General features: G+C 37.1%; 2 protein-coding genes across 5 annotated transcripts in view; both read left to right on the forward strand.

Annotated features, from left to right (window-relative positions):
• The window catches only part of LOC309627881 (torsin-1A-interacting protein 2-like), a 43,184-nt gene that overhangs the window by 4,946 nt on the left and 14,173 nt on the right, over positions 1-24,065 (forward strand). The window contains exon 2 of one of the 4 annotated variants that reach the window (XM_082390244.1): positions 7,078-7,157. The exons of 2 other annotated variants lie outside the window; for them this stretch is intronic. The gene's annotated coding sequence lies outside the window, so the exon portion shown is untranslated. Of the gene's footprint in view, positions 1-7,077; positions 7,158-11,529; positions 11,667-24,065 lie in introns of those variants that run through there. One more of the 4 variants, XM_082390243.1, reaches the window with a different exon arrangement.
• On the forward strand, positions 11,665-14,119 carry LOC309634353 (torsin-1A-interacting protein 2). Its single transcript, XM_082404306.1, has one exon. It carries the CDS (start codon positions 12,160-12,162, stop codon positions 12,553-12,555), a length of 396 nt encoding a protein of 131 aa, XP_082260432.1. The 5' UTR covers positions 11,665-12,159; the 3' UTR covers positions 12,556-14,119.

Genomic DNA, 24,065 nt, shown 5'->3' on the forward strand with positions numbered 1-24,065 from the left:
TTTTTAAATATCTTTCAGAAACGGTCCTTCCCCACCCCCACCTCCTTACCGCAAAAACCTTAAACGGAGTAGGTTGGAGGTATATTTTTGTTTTGGAGTGAAAAAAGAGAAACAGAATCGTATAAACGTTAAACAGAATGAGGTGGGAATAAATGTTTGGTTTGGACTTTGAGACGAGAAGCAGAATTCCTATAGGGGTCAAATGTAAACGGGAAATCTACCAGTGCAGGTGTTGATTACTCCCTTTACCTTCATGCTTAACAGGATCTCATCATTCGTCTTTTTAATCTTTATAAGATAGTGTCCGTGTTCTCCCCCCGCCCCGCCATCCCTCACTTGCCACCCCTGCCTTTTAGCCTTAATGGTGCTAAAAAGAGCGAAGTTTTAAGTTTTAGTAAGACCCTGCAATTACCAATTAATTACATATTATATATGTATTCCCAATTGTATTTCATACTCGAGAAAGTTTACTCCTTTTTGCTTCCTTCAAAAAAGTTTACTCTCTACTTAATCAGTAGTACTTAATTGTTAGACTTTATACACAGTTCCAGAAATCAGTTAACCTTAATCTGATTCAACACACTGTTTCAATTTTACCTGTCTTTAGGTTTTAAAACACTTTATTTTGGATCTATATGAGAGATCCTTTCCTTGTCTCTGTTAAGAATTAGGGCTGTGGCTGTTATCCATATTTATCAGTTTTGTTTTTCAAGCACAGGATTAGTATATAAATGGTCAGTGGGAAATAATTTAATTTAAAAAGGAACTTACTGGTAGAGGAACTAAAACTGTTCCTGGAAGCCTTTGTGTGGATTAGAACAGTTTGAAAAACTGACATTTGCTGTGAAAACTTTGGGAGTCTCTCCTGAGTAATGCTTATTATGCTGAATGCAGAGCCCAGAACTTGATTACCAGCTTTACTGCTGGTTTATCTAACCATAAGTGACTCATTGAAGCTCTACTTCACTTGTTTTTCTTCCTAGTGTAGAGATAATACTAGCCTGAGAGCTTCTATAATTAACAAATAAAGTAACAAGAATTTAGCTAATTATTTGAGGATTATTGGGTATTTAAATAATGTATAGCGTCTTGTATATAATTTATTTTTGCCTAGGAGGTAATTTTAAACTGTATACCATGGAAATCCACATTTCTCTGAAGTGCCACTTGAATTTCCTGAAGGAAAGTTTGCTCAGAGAAACCTTGTCTGCTTTATGCTGTTTTTCATTTTTCATTTAGAATTTTAATTGTGTTAAAATTTCATTAATAGTCTATATTTTATGATGACTACTGTGTCCCACAAGAGATAAGTCAATATAGTGATTATACTTTATCGTAAGTTTTGCACAGCAAATCAAGCATTTGTGAATAAAGAAAGATGTCTCCAACATTGGTTATGAGCGTAGACTTCAGAGTCAGAGCTGAGTTTGAATTCCTGTTCTGTCACTTTGTGGCTTGGGCAGGTTGCTTTATCTTTCTGAGCCCATTACCTCATCTTTAAAGTGGAGAGTCATAAGGTTATTTGGAATATTAAATGGGTTTAAGGACTCAGTAAGTGGAACCAGTTATTACTAATTGGACTACTTTCTTCTTTACTAATATTAAAGGAAGCGGCACATGGTTTTGATAATCAAAATAGAAAGGAAGAAAATTCACTTAAAATTCCACTACCTGAACAAATCAAATTGTTTTTATTTTTATATACTCTTCTTTAGCCCTTGATCATGGGTGTACATAATGTAAATATAATAACATTTTTGCAAAAAGGCAAATTTAAAACATTAATTTGTAAACTTCTGGGGGTTTTGTTTTAATTATATAAATAGAGCTTTCTGGTTCTGCCTTTATTTTGATCTACTAGTGAAGAAACAGCACAACTTTCCTTTAGCACAGTCTCCACTTGCTTTTCCCATTCCAAAAAATAAAACGTCTAGTTGCACTTTTACTTAACAGTTCAAATAATAATAAACACATCCTGAGACTTCTTTTGTGCCCCCATAGCCGTAAGTGCTGCACATTATCACTTTAACCCTCATAATGCTTATTTCATCTGGGTAGTTATTCCATTTTGTGGTTAAGAAAACCAGGGAAATAGGGCAGAGTTCACCAAGTCAGGTGCTGGAGCAGTCATTCAGGCCTAGGCAGTCTGATTTTAGAGGACTGTGCTGCGAGGATTTCATATTTATAGATTCACTATATGGATGTTGAGTCATATATGTAGGCAGGAGATGATCCTGCAGGGTGACTTACAACTTCTTTGTATAAGAGTAACAGTATTTGTACTTTATAACTACCATGACCACCACATGTAAAAACAATTTTGTAGGAAAACAAAGGAGAGTAGGGAAGTGTTCAGTGCCTTAACAGATGAGGCATTCACCTATAGTTTTATTAGTTGTGGCAGTAAAAATATAATTTATGCACAAGTTATTAAGAGTAAATTTTCCAAAAAAAAAAAAAAGTAAATTTTCCCTTTTTTTATTAGGGATAAACATAGTAAACATAGGGTTTATAGTGATGGAAAGCTAACTCTTCTTCATTAAAGCAGTGTTTCGTAAGTGTTTCTTAAATTTTATAGGAAGCATCAGAATCATCTTGTGAGCCTGTTAAAACAAATTCCTGCACCAGACCCTCAAAGATTCTAGTCTGGTAGGTCTGGGGTGGGGCCCAAGAGTTTGCATTTCTAATAGGTTCCCAGGTGATGCTAATGATTTCCAGCTAATGAGTTTAGTAAGGAAACAAATAATAGTGGGGGTTGTCCAAATTGTTGGCCCCATGGTGAAACCCCAGTAGCAATGAGCACCCAGGTCTTGTTTTTAAACACTATCCTCTGATAAAAGGAACTAGAATTTTTTTTTTTTTTTTTTTTTTGAGAAGTACTTGATTCCAGGTCTAAGTCAGGGAAAATACAAGGTGAGCCTGGAACGTCTTGTGGTGCTTGAAATTAAGTAAATGCTCAAAAAGGTTTGGGAGCTTGTTGAAAGGACACAGGAGCAACTTGAAGGAGCTTGATGGCCAAAGTTGGAATAACCTGAGTAATAAAATGAGTAATGGTAGTACTGGATTTTAACCCATAGAATAAAGTAAGTGGCCATGAGTCCATACTGACATAGTTGATAAATAAATAGGATTCAAGAAGGGACAGCTCTTTCTTAGAGAAGAATTCCAATGAGTAAACATGGTAAAAAGGAAACAGAAAATCACTATTAGACAAACAGCTGCGTAGTAATTATTGCAGATAAAATCTACCTATAATACTGGTAGGTGAAAGTTTGAGGAAAATCAGGGTATTTGCATAGTCTCAAAGTATCTCCCCAAGATAATTATTAGCTACAAAGGAAAAATAATAACTTTACAGTGGAGATACCGTGTTATAACCAACTGATTGAGGTTAACATCACCAGTAATAAGACATACAGACATCATGACCCCAGTGATATGATGCACTTAGAAGGACTCAACATCATTTCTGTGGTGTTATTCTTGCCAAAAATGCATAAACTCTTTATCTTTTTACTCACAAATTGAGGGACATTCTACAAAATAACTGGCCAGTACTTTTTTCAAAAGTGTCAAGGTCACAAAGACCAGGAAAGGTCACAAAAGATAATTTAGAGACAGAAACTGTCACAGATTGGAGACTCAGGAGAATTGACAACTAAATGCAGTGGGGGAATCCCAGATTGGACTGTGGAACAGAAAAGGGACATTAGTGGAGAAACGGGTAAAATTTGAGCAGTCTGTAGTTTAGTTAATTGACTTGTACCAATGTTAATTTCTTGGTTTTGTAACTGTATTTTATGAGATATTGACTTTAGGAGAAACTGGGTAAAGGATATAAGGAACTCTCTGCACTATTTTTGCAACTTTTCTACAAGTTTAAAATTAGTTCAAAATAAAACGTTTAATAAAAATGTGCTGGCTTCCTGTAGATACTAAAGATGATTAGAAGAGTTGAGCTAAAACTGGGAATCAGTTATGCCACCCACTGTTGGAAATCGTGGCAAACTCTTTGATCTTTGTGTGTTGCTTTTTGCCTCTGCGTGGGTCAGCCTAAACCTGAAATACAAATCAAGGGAGTTGGGAGGGAGTAAGAAGGGTAAGAAGGAAAGGAAGACTTTCTATCCTCAGAAAAAATTTATCTCTGAACTGCTCCAAGCATCCAGTCCCTGTATAAGAAACAGTTCCCTAAGAAAGTAAGTGGAGTGCTTTTTGTTTCTAGTTTTTAGTACTTTCTCAACCTCCCTTTCAAAAATATGGAATAAGTACTATTTAGTGAAAACACTGGGAAATGAGTGGGAAATCTTGAAAATAATAATCCTGGCATATTATGACAGTGGATATGGTGCAGAGGCGTGGGCAAGACTTAGATACTTAGTTTTCAACACAGACACAAATAGCTGGTACAAGTATAGAAATACCTAACCTTAGCACTAGGTCTCACTGTTGAAAACTGCATATTAACTAAAGGTTTGGCTGCTGGTGTTTTAAATTGAAACTGTAGATAGAATTTGAACCATGGACTTTTGTCCATTAGGGCAAAGTAGATTGAAATACACCAGTAAATTTCTAAACCAGTTGTTCCCCTTTATGGAATGCCAGCAATGCACAGCACACACCTGTTATGTTTGTCAGTTCCTTATTTTTTTTTTTTTATTTTTTTTTTTTTTTGGCTGTGCTGCAAGGCTTGTGGGATCTTAGTTCCCCAACCAGGGATTGAACCCAAGTCCTTGACAGTGAGAGCTCGGAGTCCTAACCACTGGACTGCCAGGGAGTTCCCTGTTTCTCAACTTCTGGGTGACTCAAGATCATATTTTTTGTTTGGCTTATCTATTTTCGTAAGAGGGAACAGTGTGTGTGCTAAACAGTGTTGAAGATTGTGCCTTCTCTCTGTGATCTCAAGACTTTGCCAAATTAAAAGTAGTTCCTCACAAAACAGGCTGAAAACGTTTTTCAGGAGCATGTATTTTCATAATATATTTTAAGCAAAGAATTATTTTAGATTATGTGAATTTAAAAAGAAGAGTGATTCTTTTTTTTCATACTCTTTAATCTCCCAACATCTAAATTCGGAACTAGTTAATGAAATATGAAGTTCTTGAGATTTCACTTCGTATATGAAACTTATCAGAGAAGCTGTCTCATACAAAAAATAGTTTTGATTATTGAGTAGTGTTAGAATAAATTATTCCATGGGAGAAAATATTTAAAATGGATACGCAAGAAAATTTAGAGCATTTATATTTTTTCTATGTGTCTGTTCTTTTGATTTTATATATCATGTGAGGACTTGGCTGAGGCTGAAGTTTAAGTGATATGTTTGCCTGGAGAAGTCATCCCAGTCCTGACTCAATCTGAAACTTATATTATCCTATCACTAAAAAGAGCAAGAGGGACTTCCCTTCTGGCACAGTGGATAGGACTCCGAGCTCCCAATGCAGGGGGCCCAGGTTCGATCCCTGGTCAGGGAACTAGATACCACATGCATGCCACAACTAAGGAGCCCACCTGTCACAACTAAGACCCAGTGCAACCAAATAAATAAATAAATAAAAAGAACAAGAGAATTTTTGTTTATCAGAGGCAGATTTGAGCTAGCTTACTAACGTCCATTCAGGAAATAGCGAAGAATGATACAGACTCAATATTTAGAGATGATAATTATTTAATATGTATTAAGCTGCCATCATTAGTAGTGTAAATTTCACTGGTTTAAATAGAACTGCATTTTCTGTTTTGATGTTAAAGTGCTTATTTTCTAAATTTTCCTCTAATAAATCTGCAGGAAGAATCTTAAATTTGCTTTAGTTCTCATACACAAAAAGTCTGATCTGGGAAGTTCCCTGTTGGTTCAGTGCTTAGGACTTGGCACTTTCACTGCCAAGGCCCAGGTTCAATTTCTGGTCGGGGAACTAAGATCCCATGAGCCATGCAACGCAGCCAAAAAAAAAAAAAAAAAAAAATCTGATAGAAAATATTTGTGAAAAAAAATTCAGAAAGTTCCAAAAAGCGAAACTTGAACTTGCTGTGCTCTGGCAGCTATTTACATAGCATTTACATTATATTAGGTATTATAAGTAATCTTGAGATGATTTAAAGTATACAGCAGGATGTGCGTGGGTTATATGCAGATACTACGCCATTTTATGTAAGAGACTTGAGTGTCCATCTGGTCCGTGCATTTTGGTATCTGTGGGTGGTCCTGGAACGAATCCCCCACTGATACTGAAAGATGACTGTATAGCATTTATGTGGTAGGGAAGCCCTTTAAATTTGTTTTTTGCCCACTGTTGTTGGCTGCAAGGTTCGCTTGAAGATAAGGACATTCCAACTTCTGTGGGCCTTCCTGAATTTCCTGTGATCTCTACAGGCAGTCTTTTTATATCCATTGAAAAGCCTGTAGTCTTTACCTAAAGCATTGGTTCCAATCTGGATTCCCTGGACATCTGGAAGCTCTGTAAGATTTTTCTCTCTGTATGTATAGAATTTGGCATTGGGCCTAGTACATGGTGGTTTCCTCAATAACTTAAACAATAATCAGTTGAGTAATGGTGGTTCCCAAGGTATTTTTTGCATTTCTACAAGCCTAGTGGTAATCATACATTTACCTCAAATCAACCACTTTTGACTTAAGCTAATGGAGTTGAGGAAGGAAGCAAATCCAGAATAGCTGAAATCTCTCTGACTTTATGTTATAGGCATTTTGAATATTATCTGTAATTTAAAATATTGAAAATTTCTAAATCAGGACTATTAACACTAGTTTTTTTCTTGTTTTTATTAGAAGTTCTGATTGGCAGATCTACATGTCTAATTAATAAAATGAGAAAACGAAGTTATTACAAGAATGGTAGTTGTTCAGGGATCCTTCCACATTGAGATCTGGGGAGGGGGGTGCCAGGAATAAAAATTGCCTTTGATGGTAGAATGATTAGGAACCATTCATGCTCAATGGTTCTGAACCATTTCAGATTCCTTTGGGAATCTAAAAGTGTATACTGTTGACCTTTGAACAACACAGTTTGAATTGTGTGGGTCCACTTACATGCAGATTTTTTTCAACAATAAATATTTCAGTACTACACGGTCTGTGGTTGATTGAATCTGAGGATGCAGAACGATGGCTACAGAGGAACTGCATATACGAAGGGCTGACTGTAAGTTACATGCAGATTTTTGATTACTTGAGGGTTGGCACCCCTAACCCCCATGTTGTTCAAGGATCAGCTGTACTCTCTTTCCAGAAAAAAATGCACATGTGTACATAAAAAATTTTATGTGTAATTTCAGGGGATTTAGGACTCCCTGAAACGTATCCTGGATTTTTGTGTGTGAAAGTGGAAAATTATGGGAGAGAGTTTCTCCCACCCCCACTTTAATATAATACGCACAATTGAAGAGTATCCTGTAGCTTTGCAAATAGCTTATGAAAGGGTTTTCTAAAACTTAACAGTCACTGCTTCAGAAAGGCAGTATCTTATAGTGGTTAAGAGTACAGGCTCTGGAACCAATCTTCTTGAATTCAAATACTGATTTCTCTACAAAGACCTGTGTGACTCTGGGCAAGTTGCTCAACCTCTCTTTCTTTAACTATAGAGTGGATTATTGTAAGAATTACATGAGTTAATACATGTAAAATGTATTACATGTATTAGAACAGATAGTGACGCTCAATAAGTATTAGCTATTGTTATTAAGTATTATTATCTTGGGGACTTCCCTGGTGGTCCAGTGGTTAAGACTCTGCAATTCCACTGTAGAGGGTGCAGGTTCAATCCTTGGTCGGGAGCTAAGATACCGGTATGCTCCGTGCACGGCCAAAAAAAAAAAAAAAAGTATTATTATTTCAGAGATGGGAGTTTTTCTGTTGAATATCTGGCCAAGTGAGGTTCTTTGGGCTTCATCTTGCCTGGAAGGAGGGTACTTGTTTTCTAATTTGCACAAAGGCACCATATGAAAAAAGAAAGTCCTGTACACAGATGCATGCCTTTATGGAGTATGCCAAGATAAACTTTCTTTTCCATTAGGTAGCCTAATGGAAAAATTAATTCCATTAATTAACATTAGGTAAGCCTCTTTTACCTTATTTCTTTTTTCTTTCCATAGAGATTTTTTTTTAATTGAAGTATAGTTGATTTACAATATATTTTCTGTTACTTTATTTCCATGAAGAGATAGTTGCTTCCAATATTATGAGAAAAACAAAGATCCATGTCTTTCTGTAGGACTCCTCTTTTCCTCAGTCACCCACTTTGCCTCTGAGCAGAGTAACTGCTCCTGGTCTTCTTGTCCACAGTGTGAAAGTTGGTTTTGCTGCTATTTTCCACTCTACTCTTTTCTTTTTTTAATTATAAAATATTGAATAGAGATTGGGATTAACATATACACACTACTATGTATAAAATAGATAACTAATAAGAACCTACTGTATAGCACAGGGAACTAACTCTTTTCAGTACTCTGTAATGATCTATTTGGGAAAAGAATCTAAAAAAGAGTGGATATATGTAGATGTATAACTGATCCACTTTGCTGTACACCTGAAACTAACACAACATGTAAATCACCTGTACTCCAATAAAAATTAAAAGTTAAAAAAAGTAAAAATGAAGACAGAAGTAGAAAAATAAATATTGAATAGAGATTATGTAAACTATTATGATTTATGATGCATTCTTGTACCTCCAACTATTATGATTTATGATGCATTCTTGTACCTTCAAATAAAAAATGTTTACAATTATCTTTGAAATACTCTGTATGCCTTTCCCGATCCCATTCCCTTCCCTATCCCATCAAAGGTAATAGTTATCCTTGTACTTATCCTTTTCTTTTTAGCTTTATTGCATATTTATTCCTAAGCAATATATTGAAACTTTATGTAAATGGAAACTATATAAGAGAGTGAGTATGTGTGTATTCTTCTGCTACTTGCTCTTTATATTTCAGCTCAATATTATATTCTTGAGTTTCATCTATGTCTGTGTGGGAATACCTCAATTTTTTTTATCCATTCTACTGTCTTGGGCATTTTGGTTGTTATTTTGCTGTTATACAAAGAACTACCATGAATATTTTTATTCATGTTTTTAAATAAACGTGTAATTTTCTCTAGGGTAGTTACCTGAGAGTGGAATTACTGAGTTACAGGAAATGCACATCCTCAGCTTTATTTGATAATGCCAAATTAATTCCAAAAGTGCTTATACTAATTTATGCTCCTAGTGTTAGGGTATAAGGATTCAAATTACTCTATAGTCTCGCTATTTATTCATTCAAGAAATGTTTATTGGGTACGTACAGCAGTAAATAAAAACAAAACACCCTACTCTTGGAGTTTAGGTTTTAGTAGAGACAAATAGCTAAAATATTTAATATCAAAATGGTACATGTTTTATGGGGAAAAAAAAGTAAAGAAGAGGAGGGGATATTACCTCACTGCTCTCAGAGCCATATGGGGATTAGAGACTAAGAGGATGAAGTATAACAAGGAAGCTCTGGGCTGCATGTGGTGATTGACATAAAAAGAGGTACAGTATGATGAGATTGGTTGGTCCTCAGGCTTTCAAGCAGATAATGGTAGTGAAGCTTGTGAGGGTGAGGGGGGGGGCGGGGTAGTTCGAGAATCTTGCCAGGAGTATTTTCAGGAAGGAATGAGTTAGGAGGCTGGTAATAGGTGATCTTATTCTGAGCATTTAGTGCTTTGGAGCCCTGCTTTGACTCCCCTCTTGCCCACTGTGGTTTGGAGGACGAGGGGAGGGGTGGTCTTGTCTGGAACATATGGAACACTAGATTTCTCTTGATTCAGGAATACTTGGAGCTCTAGTGCTTGCTTAACTCTTGAAGATGGAGAAATGAAGGTTGGGGGAAGGCCATCCTTCATTCGGAGCATTTGGAGCTTAGGGAATGGAGCTTTAGCCAACAGATGTGGAGTTCGAGGGGAGGGTAGTCTTGCCTAGAGTATATAGAGCCCACATTGTCAAACTTGTTAATTTTTGCCAGTCTGGTGGATGTGAAATACAGTATCTTGTTGTGGTTTTAATTGAATTTCCCCTTTTCTTTCTAAAAACCCAAAATTCTATACCTTTTCAATGTCAGACTTAGTCATATAACTTTACTACTAACTTCTGTGATAAACCCCACGATCATGTGGGTTTTATTCATCATCTGTTTGTTTCATGTACTAGACACCCAAGATTTCCCAGTTCAACAACTGAAACTTTTACTGTAGTGGCTCTTGACAGTAGACCCTCAGGGAAATCTGTTATACCCTATGTTGTCACACAAAGGTCAGGAACCCTACTTTCTGTTCACTCTGCCTGAGGAGCTGAATTGGTAATCTTCATGCATACTTTGTCACCTAACCTCAAAAAACACATCAGTGTATCTACACTGATTCTATCCCACCCCATCCGGAGCTCCCATCAAACTATCGGCCCCAGGTTGCAGCACTGGCAGAAGCTGCTCTTCAGCTGTCTTTTAAAGTTGCCATTTTAAAATCTGAGAATCACAGCTGCTATTGATAGTCTGTAAGGAAAATGCTTTGGCTGATCACAGCTAAGGGTATATAACTCCCTCTGCTTTTCAGGCTATATCTTTATACAGTTTTAACATTCACATCTTCCCCAGTGTCCCTTAGTGCTCTCACAGGATCAGGCCTCAGCATTCACAAAAGAACACTGGAGAAAGGCAGACTCTATATTGTGCCCTGGTGATCTGTGGCGCTCCCTAGGCACCTGTCTAGTTGTTCCACACATCCTGCTCTACCCTACCTTGTTTACTTGTTACAGTCAGTGTCATGAAGGAGTGCAAAGATGATGAAAGCATCTGTAAATTCCAACTGATTTACTATATATTTTCCAAGAATAGCTCGGGACTGTGCCTTAAGTGCCTTCTTAAACTTAAAATGTATATGAGCCTATAAAGACAGATGTGGGCAATGAGACATGTCCCTTGTGGTTTCTTTTTCAGCCTTCAAAAGGATTTCATCCAGCTTCCTATGGTTAGTTATTAAGAATATTATCTAATAATTTTGTAAGTTTTCCCTGCATGGATTGAAGTCTGTTTTAGAAGGCTGTCACCATTGTTAACGTTATCCCACCCATTATGGGAGAACTATATATATGGCACCCATTTCACAGAAGAGAGACAAGAAATCTCAAAGTTTTACCATGTTAAACATGATTATACAGACCTTATTATTCCCAAAGTGCAAAAGGAGTAGGAAAAAGAAATATATAGTCCTAAAAACAAAAATTAAGCTAGTACAAACCTTAAATGAACCAAAATCCTCCCTGTTGCCCAATCAAGCATAAGAATAACTCCCAACAGATAAATTGGTTTGAACCCATATGAAGTTGTTATGGGGAAACCCATGAGACAATTCTCACCCACCTTGACTGACCCAAATGATTTCCAAATGCATGTTTCTAATAATATTGTGAGCAACTCAAAACCCATATGAGTCGTCTGAAGTTTTATTATTTACAGGTATGTGAAGCATTCCCAGACCCTTCAACCAACTCAACAGCAGCTACTTCCCTGTGACTGGGTCCTGATTAAGGTCCTCCCAAGAAAGACTTCATTGGATCCACGCTCAAGAGGACTCTGCCAGGTTTTCCTGACCCCTCTACATCGCTATAAAGTGCCAAGGCCTTAAGACTTGGGTACGTGTATTACAACGGCAAGAGTGCCAGCGCCCACCAAAGACCCATTGGACCTGTCAGCTCCTCTGTTTCACCAAGCAGACATAATAACTTACCAGCAAAGCAGAGTAAGCCAGATGCCTCTGCATGATACCACCAGCTGATAACACACAAGAAAAAATAATTAACTTAGACTAGAACCCTATGTTTTCTTGAGAAGCTGGGATTTAAAGGAGCTATTCTGAGATCTGTGCTGCTAGTAAGTGACGGATAACATAGACTGGATCAGTCCCTGAGTTCAGAGACTGGGTTGCAAGTGAGTGAAAAATAGACAACGAAATCTTGAAGAATTGCACGGAGGTGCAAGCCAAATTTTACCCTCTCCAAGTAATGGTGGTTGGACTGAGAAAGTGCTAAACCAAACCTGTAATAGGACTGGTTGTTTGGGTGTTTCTCTTTATCATTGTTGCCTCTTACAGTTACATTGCTTTCTGTGTTGTCTCTCTAGGTCCCAATGTTCTCAGATAATTCACATTGCCCTGACTGTGGACAGCAATGGTTCCCTAGTTTAGAACTAGGCCATTGGTTGTACCAAACTGAACTGGTTGAGAATGAATGTTACCAAGTATTCTTAGACCGTATTAACAGAGCTGATTATTGCCCTGAGTGTTATCCTGATAATCCTGGTAATAGAAGCCTTGTTCTTCCTTGGTCTTTCCCACTTGAGTGGGCTCCCCAAAATCTTACCAGGTGGACCTTTGAAAAAGCTTGCCACCCATTTCTTCTGGGTCCTCCACTGGTTAGAAAAAGGATACATGACTCTAGAGTTGCTGGTTTTAACCCTGCATTACAGTTAATCCTGACCAGAACAGACAAAACCTTGAACAAAAAACTTGGCCAAAGCAAATAACTTCTGAAACAGTCAAAATCATGGAGACTCTAGAGGGTTTTGTACTAGTAGCCCAAGGAAGATGGAAAAATGACTCCTTTCTATATCTGATCCAGACTGTCACTGCTCTGGGAAACTGCTTAAATTGTTGTTGGATCTGCTTCCAGGGTCTGTGCATCTCTTCTTCAGCATGAATTTAATCAGTATTGCAAGCCAGATTGTTCATCTAGAACCTGACTAATCCATATTTCCTATGTTTTGGAATTAGCTTACTCCTAAAAATCTCCACAGCCTAATTATTGACGTTATTATGACACAGTAGTCCTGGAGGAGAAGCCCCATACTGTGTGTACTTTCATTATATTCTAGTGATAACTTTTGTGGGAAAGCATCCTTGTAGCTGAATTCTAGATTATTCCAGTAAAACAACTAGACATTTTAATAATAAACTATATTGTTCTAAATTCCACCTCTTAAATATTAATCAGTGATAATTATATATATATATATATAAAATTTATTCATATATAACCATTTATTCATCATTGGCTCTATTTAGCTCATCCTCAGTGTGGCTATGATGTTATCGATAACTGGTCACTGTCAGAGAAATCACATTCAATCAGCACCTATATAGGTGACAATAAAAACATGCAGAAATGCCTCTGTCTACACCTCCTTGGCTCTACATGAGCAAAGACTATCCTGTCTTTGTGGTGACTGAACTTAGAATGTCCTCCCCTGGCAATGGAAAAGTACCTGTCCTAGGAGATAGGTGACAAAAGGAGTTACCCAGCTTGACTCCATATATATTATGAACAGTTTAGGGGAAGCATTTTTCTTAGAACTAAGAAGGTCTTACCTGACATTGGCCTCATTCTGGCCTTCACGTGTTCATAAGAATCATGGAACTAGAGTTCAGGTTAAGAAACTTAGAAAAAGCAGTTGAAAACATCTCAGAGGCCACTGAACAATTTAAAAATTCCACTTAAGATTCTAGATAATCCAGTGCTCGTGTAGCAACTCAACAATGTTCTCAAGGCCCCGGGTTCTTTCTATCTTTCCCCTCTGGGATCTTTATCATATTGGCTTTTTGTCCTCATAGTTCTCACCGAGTACAATGTAGCTTGTTGCTGCTCCAGACATTTCAATCCCAATGCAAGGCTGGAAGTAAGGAGCAAAAAGCTTTCTCCTTTCAAGTCTGTGTCTTTTATTTGGGAAGAAGATCTTTCTCAAAAGTCCCTCACAGATTTTTTCTTACATCTCATTACAGCAAGGATTTTTCCTTACATCCTTGATTCACAAAGGAGCCTGGGAAACCTGGCAGAGGGGAATGGAGTTGCACTGCCTGGGTAGGACACATTGTCTCCCCTAATAAAATCAGGGCTCTTTTAGGAAGGAGGAAGTAAGGAATGAATGGCTGTTTGTTTGTATGCAACAAATCATGCCTGCCACATGTTAAAAAGTCACTTGTTAGTCTGCTTAAAGAATGTACCCCAGAGATCTGCCCTGTATCTGCCTTATGTCTGTCATGATGGAAGTTCTCTTCTGTTCTATTGCTGAATAAACTGTGTGGACTGCTAAATTGAGTGAAGACTAATTAGTTTATCATTTACCATTGGTTAAGAACTACACTATCCTAAAGCTCTTTCTAAAAAGTGAAAATTTACTTTGAGGTATTGCTTTTGAGGATGGTGTTATGATCAATATTATTGTCTCCTAAACTTTTTCAGACACATACCAAAAAACACCACATATGTGCAATTTTAAATATCGGCAAAATAGAGAAAGGGTCTTTGTTTTTGTCTTAACCAATCTCATTCTTAAATAGTAAGGACATATTAAATGGATTTATACAATTGATTTTCAAATCAGTGCCTGGGTGAGCTTGTCAGAAATGCAAATTTTCCGATCTTATAGAAATTTTAATTGCTTAGGTTGCTTGTGGGGCCCAGGTAGCTACATTTTACAAATAGTGCCTCAGGAGATTCTTATGCAGGTACTCTATGAACTATACTTTGAGAAATACCATAGCAGCATATGCAGGGTATTTAGTTATCTGGCTTAAAAGAATAGGAACTGAGTACTCATAATACTGTAAGGTAGTGATAGTTATTGTACTTTGCCGGTGACATATAAAGAGGTTTCACGTCAAAGTGAAGGTCACTGCTGATATTTCAGGTTATAACTCAGTCATTTTTCTCAACTGTTTGTGAGGAGGGCTCTATTGTAGCCCTCCTCAAAAACAGTTCTGTGTGGTGTCATTATAAGGTATGTGAGTATACAGGCAAGAGAAAAGAATCAAAAATACTAATTTTAATATTACATTAAGAAGGGTACTTTGCCTTCATACATGATTATCATCACATACCTGATATATGGTCAGCTCTCAGAACTGACATCATGGGGTAGAGTTCATAAAATTGAGCAAGGGAGAAAATTTAGGAAGCTTTGTAGCTTTTCAGCTTCGGTCTTTTTAAGTATGACTTTACTTGGCTTAAAATATTGCAGATTATTCTAAAATACTCTACTTCATAGTTATGAATAATGAATTTTAAAGTATAAGTGTATTCTTAAAATTCTCATGACAATTGATCCACTGTTTTGGATTATATGAGCTATATTAATCTCTACTTCCGTACTGTAGGAGAGTTGATAATAATTACTTACACGTAATGGTGGCCATTTCTAGACTTCTAGAACTACTCTCTGTTATTTTAATGCAGACCTAGGAGTGGACGTTTAATGGAAACTGTGCTGGGGCAACTGGAAAGTACCTACTAAAGCAGAGTCTGTCTTGAGTTGTGCGTGACTAAGTTAAGATTCATCTCTAAGTTGTAGGAGAAGGTAGCCCAGGCAGACAGGCACGCAAGAAAGAATTCCATGACATCCAAAGAGTATGTGGCAATCAGCAGAATACAGATATCTGTAAAAGTGAGTTGAGCCATACCCCTTCTATCTCTTCAGTCTCCTCTGGCAGCCCTTGAGTCTCCATGGAAGCTTGGGAACACAGCTTGAAAACTACTTGTTATAGAGGAAAAATAATAGCCTTGGAGCCAGTTGACCTAGGTTTGTCTTCTGATTCTGGCACTATTAAATGACCTTGGGCATTTTAACCTTTCTGTATCCAGTTTCTTGATCTGTGAAATAGGTTATGTAATAATACCTACCTCATACTGTTGTGAGGTTTAAATGTGATAACATATGTCAATCATATGGCATGTAGTCCATCTTTAGGACTAGGAAGGGTATAAGAGAATGAGGCAGAAGTTAGAACTAGGGATAAGGTAGAGTCTTAGTTTTAGAACAGGGATTAAATCCAATTGTTAGAACTTGATGCTGAATTATTGAAAACTTCTTAAATCCTTCCTGGTGAAGGACAAGATTAATCTTTGGACTGAGGTCGATCCTGTAATTATGTGTGTCAAATGGTCTTAGATGTAAAGATTAAGAGACCTGGTGGGATGAATGACCCAAGGCAAATCCTTGTCACATTTTTTAGGCCCATTTATAATCATAATTGTGGCAGATGTAGTTGCTACATGATTTATTATATCACTTGAGACTTTCACAACACCAAAATAAGCAATTTGAGAAAAGTTGAAGAATATGTGCAAATTTACCCAGGTCATATGTGCTAGAGTCACAATTCAAACGTAGAATCAGGATACCTTATAGTATGTTTACTATTTTATTTTTTTTAACTAGTTGTGTGTTCTTGGGTAAGATTCTTAACATCTCTATATCTCAGTTTCCTTATCTGTAAAATAGAAGGAATATTAATAGTCCATACATCATAAGATTGAGGTTTCCAGGATCGAGTAGGTTGGGTGAGGTCCTACTGCTTTCCCAGCTCTGATTTTGTTCTCATGGGTAGCTTTTCTTTGTCCTATCTCTTCTCAACTGGATATGACAAAATGTATAGGAGGCTGTGGTTGAAGTGTGCCTCTGTAACATAAGTTCATTGTGTGTGGGCTCAGAGTTACCATTACAGGCCTTTCCTTTTTTTTGTTTTCTTTTGAATTTTATTTTATTTATTTTTTTATACAGCAGGTTCTTATTAGTTATCCATTTTATACATATTAGTGTATATATGTCAATCCAATCTCCCAATTCATCATACCACAGGTCTTTTCTTTTGATTCTTACTTTTCCTCACAGAAGCTAATATATTTTATTTTATTACTCATTTAAAAAATATATTAACATCAATCATATAGAAAAGTGCAGGAAATAACATTCACCTATGTACCCAGATCTAAAATACATTAACATAGGAAAGATATCCCATGCTCTTGGATTGGAAAAATTAATATTGTTAAAATGGCCATACTATCCAAAGCAATCTACAAATTTAATGCGTTCCCTATCAAATTACCCATGACATTTTTCACAGAAATAGAACAAATAATCCTGAAACTTATATGGAACCATAGAAGACCCAGAATTGCCAAAGCAATCCTGAGGAAAAAGGGAAAAGCAGAAGGCATAACCCTCCAGACTTCAGATGATACTACAAAGCTACAGTAATGAAAATGGCATGGCATTGGCACAAAAACATATATGGATCAATGGAACAGAATAGAGAGCCCAGAAATAAACCCACACACCTATGGTCAATCTTCAACAAAGGAGGCAAGAATATACAATGGGAACAAGACAGTCTCTTCAGCAAGTGGTGTTGGAAAAGTTGGACAGCCACATGTAAATCAATGAAGTTAGGACACACCCTCATACCATACAGAAAAATAAACTCAAAATGGCTTAAAGACTTAAACATAAGACATGACACCATAAAACTCCTAGAAGAGAACATAAGCAAAACATTCTGACATAAATCATACCAGTGTTTTCTTAGGTCAGTCTCCCAAGGCAATAGAAATAAAAACAAAAATAAACAAATGGGACCTAATTAAACCTACAAGCTTTTGCACAGCAAAAGAAACCATAAACAAAACGAAAAGACAACCTACAGACTGGGAGAAAATATTTGCAAATGATGCAACTGACAAGGGCTTAATTTGCAGAATATACAAACAGCTCACACAACTCAACAACAAAAAAACAACTCAATTGAAAAATGGGCAGAAGACCTAAATAGGCATTTCTCCAAAGAAGACATATAGATGAGCAAGAAGCACATGAAAAGCTGCTCAACATCACTAATTATTAGACAAATGCAAATCAAAACTACAATGAGGCACCACCTTACACCAGTCAGAATGGCCATCATTAAAAAGTGTACAAATTTTAACATGCTGGAGAGGGTGTGGAGAAAAGGGAACCCTCCTACACTGTTGGTGGGAACGTAAGTTGGTGCAGCCACTATGGAAAACAGTATGGAGGTTCATCAGAAAACCGAAAAAGAATTACCATATGGTCCAGCAATCCCACTCCAGGGCATATACCCAGACAAGACTATAATTCAAAAAGATAGGGAATTCCCTGGTGGTCCAGTGGTTAGGACTCCGTGCTTTCACTGCCGAGAGCCCAGGTTCAATCCCTGGTCAGGGAACTAAGATCCTGCAAGGTGCATGGCATTGCAAAAACAAAAAACAAAAAGATACATGCACCCCTATGTTCATAGCAGCACTGTTCACAATAGCCAAGACATGGAAACAACCTAAATGTCCATTGACAGATGGATAAAGAAGATGTACCTATATACAATAGAATACTGCTCAGCCATAAAAAAGAATGAAATAATGCCATTTGCAGCAACATGGATGGAACTAGAGATTATCATACTAAGTGAAGTAAGTCAGAAAAAAAAGACAAATACCATATAATATCACTTATATGTGGAATCTAAAATATAACACAAATGAACTTATGTATGAAACAAAGACTCACAGACATAGAGAACAGACTTGTGGTTGCCAAGGGGGAGGGAAGGTGGAGGGAGGGGTGGAGTGGAAGTTTGGGGTTAGCAGATGCAAACTATTATATACAGAATGGATAAACAACGAGGTCCTACTGTATAATACAGGGAACTATATTCAATATCCTGTGATAAACTATAATGGAAAAGAATAAAAAAGAATGTATATATATGTATAACAAATCACTTTGCTGTACAGCAGAAATTAACACAACATGGTAAATCAACTATACTTCAATTTGAAAAAACAGATAAAATACGCTAACATTTTGCCACATATACCTCTTTTTTTCTTTTTTTAGAGGCTTTACAGGTACAGTTGAAACTGATTCTTGTTCTCATCCTATTCCTGCCCTTTCCTCCATAGAAGCAAGCATATATCCTTTCTGTTCATGTGTTTATTTAAACAATGTACAGAGCAATAAAAGACTTGAACACTTTCCAAATTTTATTATTCAGTAACATTCATATATAAACATGTATTATGCATCAATCTGTAGAGATAATCTTACAACATTTAATTTTATGTGTTGGAGTCTGCTAAACTTGGTTGTATTACTGCAGTGCAAAGGTCATTCTGTATACCAGACAATGAACACCTACCAGGTTGCCAAAACATTACCACTGGTACATTGAGATGGAGTAGAAAGGGTGCATCTTAAAGACCGAGCACAGGGCAGCCACAACAGAAGAAGAGTTACTGAGGTAAATTTGTGTCCCTCTTCAGGGAGGTCCCAGGATATTGAAATTAAGGAAGGCATCCCTCAGCCTACTATCTGTTGATTTTCTCCAGTTATGGAGAATGCAGCCTTACTACTTTAACCTGGTTCACGCCCTTATGGAGACAGTTAAAGCAAAACAATAAGTTTTGCTGCAGATTTCAGGGTCACAGGGAAGCGGAGATAACTACCAGTGATAAGGCTAAGTTTTCTTTAAGTGGAAAAATGAATCATAACCTCCACAAATGGGGCACTGAAAACCAACATTTCACAATTGAACTTGTAAGGGATTCACTTCATCAGTTCCTTTTTGCAAAAGATACCATCAAAGGTATTTTTTTTGGACATTCTTATGGAGTGGTTTTTCCTACAGCTGCAGAAAGTCTCCAACATGCCCATTTTCCATCAGCATGAGGCTCTGCCTCACTTCTATTATGCAGTCCAGAGATTCCTAATGTATACATTTCCTGGTATTGATTGGACACTGTTGAAAAGATGGACCTGCCTCTGGAATAGTGGCCTCCAGATCTCCCAGATACCCCACCATGTGACTTTTTGTGAGGATGTGTCAAGAACCACTGTGTTTGTACCACTTCTTCCTTGTAGCCTTGAGGGACTATGTTTTGGCTATGAACAGCAATGTTACAAAGGGTCTGAGTGAAACGGGCTATAGGAATGATGTGTGCCTTGTGACAAGAAAGGTGTATATTGAGCATTTGTAAGATTATTGAAATATCTCTCACGATTTCTTTGCAGATTGCTTATTGACCACAACCCAGTTTCCAAGTAATACGTTTTTTAAAGCATTCAGATGTTATTTGAAATAATGTTTTTTGAGGATATTCTACATGCAATAAAATGTACAGATTTTAAGTTTGATGACAAACACTACCTCAATAAAAATATGAAGCACTTTCATTACTCCAGAAGGTTTTCTCATGCCCTTTTCCAGTCAGTAGTCCTTCCCCTAGGAACCTCTGATCTGTTTTCCGTCACTGTAGACCATTGGCAATTCTAGAACTTCATATAAATGGAATCATTTGGCATATAATCTTGTGTGTGGCTTTTTTCGCTCATCACATTTTTCAGATTCATCCATGTTATGCTATGTATCACTAGTTCACTTTTTTCATTCATTCAATTTTTTTTTAACATCTTTATTGGAGTATAATTGCTTTACAATGGTGTGTTAGTTTCTGCTTTATAACAAAGTGAATCAGCTATACATATACATATATCCCCATATCTCTTCCCTCTTGTGTCTCTCTCCCTCCCACCCTTGCTATCCTACCCTTCTAGGTGGTCACAAAGCACCGAGCTTATCTCCCTATGCTATGCGGCTGCTTCCCACTAGCTATCTGTTTTACATTTGGTAGTGTATATATGTCCATGCCACTCTCTCACTTTGTCCCAGCTTACCCTTCCCCCTCCCCGTATCCTCAAGTCCATTCTCTAGTAGGTCTGCATCTTTATTCCCGTCTTGCCCCTAGGTTCTTCACGAACTTTTTTTTTTTTTTAGAGTCTATATATTTGTGTTAGCATATGGTATTTGTTTTTCTCTTTCTGACTTCACTCTGTATGACAGACTCTAGGTCCATCCACCTCACTACAAATAACTCAATTTTGTTTCTTTTTATGGCTGAGCAATATTCCATTGTATATATGTGCCACATCTTCTTTATCCATTCATCTGTTGATGGACACTTAGGTTGCTTCCATGTCCTGGCTATTGTAAACAGAGCTGCAATGAACATTGTGGTACATGACTCTTTTTGAATTATGGTTTTCTCAGGGTATATGCCCAGTAGTGGGATTGCTGGGTCGTATGGTACTTCTATTTTTAGTTTAAGGAACCTCCATACTGTTCTCCATAGTGGCTGTATCAATTTACATTCCCACCAACAGTGCAAGAGGGTTCCCTTTTCTCCACACCCTCTCCAGCATTTATTGTTTGTAGATTTTTTGATGATGGCCATTCTGACCGGTGTGAGATGATATCTCATTGTACTTTTGATTTGCATTTCTCTAATGATTAATGATGTTGAGCATCCTTTCATGTGTTTGTTGGCAATCTGTATATCTTCTTTGGAGAAATGTCTGTTTAGGTCTTCTGCCCATTTTTGGATTGGGTTGTTTGTTTTTTTGATATTGAGCTGCATGAGCTGCTTGTAAATTTTGGAGATTAATCCTTTGTCAGTTGCTTCATTTGCAAATATTTTCTTGCATTCTGAGGGTTGTCTTTTCGTCTTGTTTATGGTTTCCTTTGCTGTGCAAAAGCTTTTAAGTTTCATTAGGTCCCATTTGTTTGTGTTTTTATTTCCATTTCTCTAGGAGGTGGGTCAAAAAGGATCTTGCTGTGATTTATGTCATAGAGTGTTCTGCCTGTGTTTTCTTCTAAGAGTTTGATAGTGTCTGGCCTTACATTTCGGTCTTTAATCCATTTTGAGTTTAGTTTTGTGTATGGTGTTAGGGAGTGTTCTGATTTCATTCTTTTACATGTAGCTGTCCAGTTTTCCCAGCACCACTTATTGAAGAGGCTGTCTTTTCTCCACTGTATATTCTTGCCTCCTTTATCAAAGATAAGGTGACCATATGTGCGTGGGTTTATCTCTGGGTGCTTTCTATCCTATTCCATTGATCTATATTTCTGTTTTTGTGCCAGTACCAAACTGTCTTCATTATTGTAGCTTTGTAGTATAGTCTGAAGTCAGGGAGCCTGATTCCTCCAGCTCCGTTTTTCTTTCTCAAGATTGCTTTGGCTATTCGGGGTCTTCTGTGTTTCCATACAAATTGTGAAATTTTTTGTTCTAGTTCTGTGAAAAATGCCAGTGGTAGTTTGATAGGGATTGCATTGAATCTGTAGATTGCTTTGGATAGTATAGTCATTTTCACAATGTTGATTCTTCCAATCCAAGAACATGGTATATCTCTCCATCTATTTGTATCATCTTTAATTTCTTTCATCAGTGTCTTATAAGTTTCTGCATACAGGTCTTTTGTCTCCTTGGGTAGGTTTATTCCTAGATATTTTATTCTTTTTGTTGCAGTGGTAAATGGGAGTGTTTTCTTAATTTCACTGTCAGATTTTTCATCATTAGTATATAGGAATGCAAGAGATTTCTGTGCATTAATTTTGTATCTGGCTACTTTACCAGATTCATTGATTAGCTCTAGTAGTTTTCTGGTAGCATCTTTAGGATTCTGTATGTATAGTATGTCATCTGCAAACAGTGACAGCTTTACTTCTTCTTTTCCAATTTGGATTCCTTTTATTTCTTTTTATTCTCTGATTGCTGTGGCTAAAACTTCCAAAACTATGTTGAATAATAGTGGTGAGAGTGGGCAACCTTGTCTTGTTCCTGATCTTAGTGGAAATGGTTTCAGTTTTTCACCATTGAGGACAATGTTGGCTGTGGGTTTGTCATATACGGCCTCTATTATGTTGAGGAAAGTTCCCTCTATGCCTACTTTCTGGAGGGTTTTTATCATAAATGGGTGTTGAATTTTGTCGAAAGCTTTCTCTGCATCTATTGAGATGATCATATGGTTTTTCTCCTTCAATTTGTTAATATGGTGTATCACATTGATTGATTTGCGTATGTTGAAGAATCCTTGCATTCCTGGGATAAACCCCACTTGATCATGGTGTATGATCCTTTTAATGTGCTGTTGGATTCTGTCTGCTAGTATTTTGTTGAGGATTTTTGCATCTATGTTGATCAGTGATACTGGCCGGTAATTTTCTTTCTTTGTGACATCTTTGTCTGGTTTTGGTATCAGGGTGATGGTGGCCTCATAGAATGAGTTTGGGAGTGTTCCTCCCTCTGCTATATTTTGGAAGAGTTTGAGAAGGATAGGTGTTAGCTCTTCTCTAAACGTTTGATAGAATTCGCCTGTGAAGCCGTCTGGTCCTGGGCTTTTGTTTGTTGGAAGACTTTTAATCACAGTTTCAATTTCAGTGCTTGCGATTGGTCTGTTTATATTTTCTATTTCTTCCTGGTTCAGTCTCGAGAGGTTGTGCTTTTCTAAGAAATTATCCATTTCTACCAGGTTGTCCATTTTATTGGCATATAGTTGCTTGTTCAATTATTTTTGAGTCACTCTATATATTATTTAATGTCTCTTAAATTTTGTATAAATGCTTTAATATCGTACCTTTATAAATTTTTGATATCTAACTCATTAATTTATATACAATATTATGTTTTAAGAATATACTACAATTTTAAAATTCCACTTCCTTATTTATGGACATTTAAGATTTTCTCATTTTTCCTCATTTTAAACAATGCTGCTACAAACATCATTGGGCACTTGAGGAAAAGTTTCTCTAAGGTATATATCTAAAAGCAGAATTGCCGATTTATAGAATGTATGTGTGTCTTAACTAGGTATTACCATATTGCTCTCCAAAGCTGTAACAGTTTACTTCATTGCCAGTAAAGATCTCTGTATCTCCAAATCCTCACCAACACTTGGTATTGCCTGATTTAAAAATTTTTGCCAATCTGGTGGTGTGAAATGGTATCTCATCATTAATTCATTTTGCATTTCCTTGACTATGTTTCTTACCAATTCAGTAGACTTTTATTTATTTATTTATTTATTTATTTATTTATTTATTTTATTTTTGGCTGTGTTAGGTCTTCGTTTCTGTGCGAGGGCTTTCTCTAGTTGCGGTGAGCCGGGGCCACTCTTCATCGCGGTGCACGGGCCTCTCACTATCGTGGCCTCTCTTGTTGCGGAGCACAGCCTCCAGACGCGCAGGCTCAGTAGTTGTGGCTCACAGGCCCAGTTGCTCCACGGCATGTGGGATCTTCCCAGACCAGGGCTCGAACCCATGTCCCCTGCATTGGCAGGCAGATTCTCAACCACTGCGCCACCAGGGAAGCCCTCAGTAGACTTTTAGATGTCCTCTTTATTTAACTGCT

Source organism: Balaenoptera borealis (assembly GCF_965194805.1).
Source record: "Balaenoptera borealis genome assembly, chromosome: 1".
NCBI classification, from domain to species: Eukaryota; Metazoa; Chordata; class Mammalia; order Artiodactyla; family Balaenopteridae; genus Balaenoptera; species Balaenoptera borealis.